At 35.4% G+C, this 6970-nt stretch overlaps 2 protein-coding genes across 3 annotated transcripts; both read right to left on the bottom strand.

Annotated features, from left to right (window-relative positions):
- Positions 1–592: 592 nt before the first annotated feature.
- LOC138337029 (uncharacterized) lies at positions 593–1736 on the bottom strand. Its single transcript, XM_069295615.1, has one exon. It carries the CDS (start codon positions 1734–1736, stop codon positions 753–755), a length of 984 nt encoding a protein of 327 aa, XP_069151716.1. The 3' UTR covers positions 593–752.
- LOC101258545 (protein FAR1-RELATED SEQUENCE 6) lies at positions 593–5740 on the bottom strand. 2 transcript variants are annotated; one of them, XM_069295614.1, is made up of 2 exons: positions 5420–5527; positions 593–5213 (listed from the first exon to the last, which is right to left on the bottom strand). In XM_069295614.1, the coding sequence occupies exon 2, from the start codon at positions 5211–5213 to the stop codon at positions 3144–3146; it is 2070 nt and encodes a 689-aa protein (XP_069151715.1). In that variant the 5' UTR covers positions 5420–5527; the 3' UTR covers positions 593–3143. The 2 variants fall into 2 exon arrangements, with proteins under 2 accessions (XP_069151715.1, XP_025885944.1); XM_026030159.2 differs by lacking the exon at positions 5420–5527 and adding an exon at positions 5652–5740 and having other exon boundaries at positions 2948–5213.
- Between the last annotated feature and the right edge of the window lie 1230 nt (positions 5741–6970).

Genomic DNA, 6970 nt, shown 5'->3' with positions numbered 1-6970 from the left:
AATACGATGTTACTTCTACCTATTAATCTTTTATCCTTATTCATGTCTTCCACATCAAGTTATGTACTCAATAAGTTGAAACCTTATAAAATAAAAAGAGAAAAAAAGAGAATATAAAATCCAAAAGAGGATTAAGACGAAGAAAGTGAAGAAGAGGGAGTCAAAAAACAAATCCACTATGGCAGGGTGCAAATCGCTTTTGGTAACGTGACTATTCCACCAGCCAAGAGCCTGAGGTGGACATCACGTGTTAAGGGAAAGAAACATAACAAGATTGATAATATTTTAAGGGCAATGTGCATGTCCCAGATAATGTTAGAATGAACTTTAAGATAGCATTAACTTTTATGTAGTCACCTAAAAAGCAAGAAGAAAAAAGTTTCACTTTCTTTTTCAAAAAAAAAAAAGAAACAAATTTCACAGTGGAGAAACATTACTTCATTGCTAAGGATTGCAAGTACAAGTATGATGGAGCAAGATATTCTACATTTTTCCATCATACTTTAGTTTCCTTACCCATACTCTACTCTGTTATCCCAGCCCTTTAAGCTTCTATGTATATATATCAAGTGTCTTACGGAAGCATCGAGAGTTGAATCCACAAAATCAAGTCTTCATTTAACTATAAACAGAAGGACACTGTAATCCATGTTCTGGTGACTAATAAAGTCTTCACATGACCATTTAGGAAGGTTAAACTGGCAAAAGTACTTCTAAGCCAAAGAAATACAAATATTAATTTTACAAACTTATCAACTAGCTCCAGGATCAAGGACGGGTAGCCGGCAATGTAGACTGATTGCCTTATCAGTTTGATGTGTGCCTGGGATGAAGAACTGAAATACGACTGTTAAGCAGGCACCCTGCTGAGTTATCCCATAGAAAGCGCAATCAGGCTTGGCTGCATGACACTGAAGACTCTTGAAGAAATGCTTTACACTCACTTGCACTGTCATTGCATCTCCTCTCTGAAGTGCTATTCTTGTCCTTGACTGAGCACTCAAATTTTGATCATCTGTTGGACTCTGTGCTTGGTCTCCTATAACTGACAGCTTTCGGAACTCAGCACCAAGTGTGATGAGGCTAGTAGAAACTTGCAGATGGAGATCACCATACTTGCTAATAGAAACATTAAGGACATCACCGACATTTTTCATTTTTTCCACAAAGTTCTGTAACTGGTGCATGTGTGGGACTTGTATAAGGGTCTGAGGCAAATCTTGGGCCATATCAAGGGCTGCTTGTAATTCAAGTACATCAGACCTTGACAAGGGCTTAGATATGGGCACATCTTGAATAACAGCAGACTTGTAACCTTTTGTCTCAAAAGTGAGAAAAGGCATTGGTTGTTGAGAATGAGGAGGGAGCTTTTTTACCAGCTTGATTTGGATGTGGTTAGGGGCGCTGTTTCCACCAGGAACTCCACTGTCACCCGCACTGAACTCAGTGTAAATACTAATGATGCTATGAAGGGCACGATGCAGAAGAGAGAGGTCAATAGCAAAAGAAATCCGATCATCATTTTGGCTAGAGAGGCGATACTCATCAAAGAGTGCTTCTTTACGAAATTGAGCAATGCATTGGATGCCATCACCATTAAGGAGGTTATGAAGGAAGTATACATGGTCTCTCGTTAGATAGAGGTGACAAATCTTTCCCATTTTTTCAAGGGCTGGCAAGAACCTCTTGTCCAAGAGGCTGACACCATTGTCCGATAGAAACGCCTTGAACTTCATTTAGTTCAATAAACACTACAAGGAAATTCAGTACCACCCAGATTACTACAAGACCAAGCAATCTCCTCCAGATTTATTAAAAGTAAAGCTCAAGTGCTCATCAAGCTCCCGTTATCTTTACCAAACTATTAGAGGATTCAGAAAGAAAAAAAAACTGCAGACGCAACTAGAGAGGTTTTTAGGTTTTATGCTTACTACGTCTGAAGAATTACGAACTCAATTTACATAGTATACAAGCAATAAAATCATTGAACAGCATTTGGGAATAAAATTCAACCAGAATAAGAATTATAGTGTGCAGATCACATTCACTGTACCGGAAAAATCAACAATCGAGGAGCCTTAAAATTCAACTACCACCTCAGAAACGTCCACAGTAAGAACAAGTAGTCGCGAATACGAGAAAATAGATGAAACCTGACGGAGAATTGAACAACGAGTAGGTTTCATTTCGAGAGAGACCACGGAGAAACTTACCAGATCGACGACGAATTAGGTCAGGTAGGGTTCAGAGCTCTTTCCCTCTTTCCTTTTCATAAATGGCGGGAGAAGTGAAGCAAGGCAAAATGAGAACTATTTTATGACATTTTTTTCCTGTCTAAAATAAGATGACCCGTAAATACATGCTTATCTGCCTCTTAAAACACATGCCACTGACAATAACATATTCAGTATAATTTTATCAATAAATTTTAAAAAAATAATGAGGCATAGGTATGCCATATATGTATTTTGATGGGTAAGAAAGTTGTTTCTAATCGACCCAACTCAAGAAAATCATTTCTCATAATAGTTCGAAAGAAATACAATAGTTAAAATACAGAAAAAACTACTAAAGTAAGAGAAATACTAATGGTAATAATAAAATTGAAAGATAAAATAACGTTAATACAATAATAATAATATTGATAAACAAGACTCGAACCCTATCTACCATTTGGAAGAAAGAAACTATTTACTAACCATATATCCTTATACTTCACCTCTCTTTTCTATTTAGGATTGTGTTCTCGATAAACTAAAAATATCTCCGTCTTATTTAATCATCTTTCTCCAATTCTCCCTCAACCTTATATGTTCTTTTACTTTTTCTTCTGAATTTTGGATGAAAAGCAAGGACTGGTAAAGTACAACAAGGTCACACAAGAAAATACTATACATGAGTTGATGCCTAAGAACAGATAGCATGCGTAGAATTCCATTATGCATAGTAAGGCACAAAAATAATCTGTTCTTTCAACTTCTCAGGTCCAAAGCTTCTGGGAGCATTACATTCACACATTTATGCATAGGAAGACAAGGGTTTTACAGATGTACTTGTTCTATTATCATTATACACAAGAAGAGATTTTTAGGCACCCTTCGATAACAAGAACAGATAGTAGATATGCTAAATACAACAAATTTTTATTTGGTTTTTTCTTCAATGTGGTGAACTCTGGACAGAGACTCTTCAAATGCATTTAGGGCTACTTTATAATGATCTAGGGAAATCACCCCTTCTTCCACAACTTGTAATGCACTTATATACAACTGGCTATACCATTGAACCTGTTCAGTGGACTCGGTAAAACTAGATTCAACATCTAATGCACATAACCTTTTGTAATCCTTTTTCCACCGTGATAAAATGTACTTTGACGGGATCTCTTCCACACCATTGAAGTTCAGCACACACAATGCGTGCCTGCACAAATATCCATAGAAGTTGAAGCAGCTACAAATGCAACGAACTTCTGCTGCTTCTCTGTTGTACAGAACTTCATAGTCCCGTATCTCTCTCCTATTCCCCTCTTCCAAAACACGCTCCTTCACCAAAAATATTACCACCTGCCCATCAACATGTAACTTTGTTGTACTAAAACAAGAATACATCTCTTCTACCTCTAACTGAAATCTTTTAAAGATCTCTCTAGTGTACACTTTTGAAAGCTGCAGCTCAAACGAACACCTTGTTTTGAGTTCAGGGTTTGAGCTTCTCGACTCCATATCTGCAAGAGCTTCTTCCTTGAACTTTTTCTGTAAAGCTAATTCATATTTGTCAAGAAACTCTTTTAGAGGCGTTTGCTTGTGCACATATTTGTCAAAAAAAGCAGTCAATGTTTCATTGGATCTGGCAGTGGCCATTCCAGCAAAGAAAGTATCTTTCAGATAAACTGGAGCCCATTTAGCTCGGTCATTGTACAATGAACAAAGCCACTCGTGATCACCCACTCCAGATCTTTGGATCATAACTCTCCATGCTGCTTCAAAATCAAATGGCTTTAGACCCTCATATATTGTTTTAAACAATGCCTTCCGAATAACATCATAGTTACGCAATCCTCCCAACTTTTCTGGAACTTTCCTCAGGATGTGTGATAAAGCAAAACGATGAAGAGACCTCGGGAATACCTCATGAATTGCAGTCTCCAAAACCTTGCACCTTTCTGTAATAATTGTTTGAGGGAAACGTCCAAGAGAGCAGGTGAGCCAAGCTTTAAACATCCAAACATAAGAGGCCTTAGTCTCACCAGCAAGCAGGCCACAGCCCAGCAACATTGATTGACCATGGTGATTTGTTCCCACAAATGCCACAAGAGGGATCTCATATTTGTTGGACAAATATGAATTATCGATATAGATCACATCAACAAAGTAAGCATATGCCGCCCTTGACCTGGCATCAATCCAGAACACGTTCCTCAACTGCCCTTCATCGTTCAGATCCATCAAGTAAAAGAAGTTTGGATTTGTCAATTGCATGCGGCAGAAATAATTATACATGGCTTGTGTGTCTCCTTTTCTTAAGTTCAGCTTATCATGGCAATCAGATGAAGTTTGGCACCTCCTTGCACTAAAATTGGCATTCCTAGTTGCACCTGCATCAATCACTAGTGCCCGGTATAACTTAATCGTTTGCACTTCAGCGTTACAGTTTGAATCCAACTTCTTCTTGTTTCCAGTACCTGTTTTCATGATAGTCTTGTATGCTTTTGTACCTAAGGAATGATTGTGTTCAAGAGTAACTTCGAGTACTCTCCATCTTTTAGAGTCCACCATTCTCATCCTCATCATTGCAGGACAACCAGTTCTAGTTTCCTTGCGCAGCCGGTTTACATCTTTAATCCTCTTGAAACCCTGACTACTACAGCATAGTACTGCACCATACTTCTCCCTGCTATTTCTTTTGAACCAAGAATTTTTTACCCTAACACGAAAACCAACCTCCCTGGAATAACAATTATAATAGTTATAAGCATCATCATACGATTCAAACTCCATTCCAACTGCTGGGGCAACAAATTCCTTCTGCCCATCCTCAGTAACACAATTGTGATCATCTAAACCATTTGCCTCTATTTGCACACCATTTTGTACAAATAATTCATCTGACTCAATTTTCTCACTGTTCTGATCATCTGACTCTATTTCTTGAAATCTCCCACTGCCTTGCCCAGCAACATTTTGCTCACTATCGAGAGAAGTTTCTTCCATCTAAAATTCAGAAGTATAATTACAAACTAATCTTCTACTTAGAGAGCAAAATCACATAAGTTCGGACGGATTATCAACTTGTAATAATAAATAACTTGGTTATATCACAATTCACAAGCAATCTCAAATATCTTATCAAGCAGCAGTACATGGACTTTGATTATGTACAACAGCAACATACCCAATGAAATAAATGGAGACCTTACCTAATATTATTAGTGATCAATCATCAAGTTCCTCAATTTATTAACTTAAACACAAATTGCTCATGCGGCTCAACCTAAAGCAGCTTTAGACCCCCAAAAAATAAGGGCCTCCAAAGAACCCAAAATCAGTAATAAAACACAAAGAAGATTCACGGAAGAAAATTCGAGCTAGAAGCAAGATAAAACGAGGAACCAAAAGCACTGAGCAGACAAAGATGAAGGAGATACATACATAAAAGAGACCACCAGATCTGATGAAGAAAATTAATGGTGAAAAGCACTATACTATGTATCAATTAACACTTACAAATTGTATATAGTTTAATTACTTAAATACACACGTGTATGTACTAATCTTATGAATATTATTAGATTTTGGCACAAATTAAATATATTTTTGAAATATGTTGACTCAAAATTAGGTTAATTTATTTAAGATACATTTTTATCCAAGTAGATTCATATATATTTAGGATGCATAGACAAATTTTGTGCCTTCGCCTCTTCCATCTTGTTTGTCACTCTTTTGTCTTGCTCGTATCTACTATGCGAGATATTTGTTAATTACACTATACTTTTTGCTACTATTATCGAAGCAACATCATTATTCAATCATATTTGATTTGAAAATCTCTTTTTTTTTTTAATTTATAAAATTATAAGTTACGAAAGAAAAAAAAAAGATGGGCTTACCGCCCCAATCCTCAGCCTTTTTAGGGTTGAATTGATCATTTTCATATCCAAATGAAGGGTTGGCTTGCCCTAGCCCTTCAAATTCTTTGGCCCACGAGGCTTGAGCCCGGTGGGGTTGGGCCGGTCCTTTTAACAACTCTAATTTTGATATTTAACATAATGATAAATTGATAATCATAATTTGTTCAACTTTAATAAATATATACATGTATAATATAGAATTATGATTTTGACTATTTAAACAGGTTAATTGTATCATTCTAACATATTACACATGTAGAATTATATATGCAAAATAAAGTACAAACAACACATTTTGTTAATCAATGACAATTAAAATACATTTCAATCAAAATAGAGTAGTCAAATTTTTAATTTATGAACATTTAGTTTATACTAATATTAGGTTGCATATTTATTAATATTGTGTGCGTGTGTGCGCGTGTTATTTATGTTACTATATACTTTGATATGATATTCGATTTTTCAGTATGTTAAATAACGTATCAAATGCCAAAAAAATATTTACCAAATACCATAATATCAAACTACAATGTTAAAAAATTTAGTATAGTATAATAATTCGATATATTATCATACCATACCCCATTCCTACTTAAAAGAAACAAAATAATTACCCAAATAGTATATAAAATTGTGAAAATTATCTAAAATAGACCCAATTGTAAAATCATTTTATTCAAATCAAACTCAATTCAATATATTTATCAAAATAATTCAATACTAATTATTAATTTTAGAATAAGTTATTTTGAATTTACCAATCAAAAAACAAATTAAGTATCACTATAATTTATCGCAATTTTTCAGTTTAATCCTTCACACCAAATAACCCCT

The sequence above is a fragment of the Solanum lycopersicum genome, chromosome 3, assembly GCF_036512215.1.
Source record: "Solanum lycopersicum chromosome 3, SLM_r2.1".
Classification (NCBI taxonomy): Eukaryota; Viridiplantae; Streptophyta; class Magnoliopsida; order Solanales; family Solanaceae; genus Solanum; species Solanum lycopersicum.
Note: the sequence above shows the minus strand (reverse complement) of the source record. Positions and strands in the feature narration are given on the sequence as shown.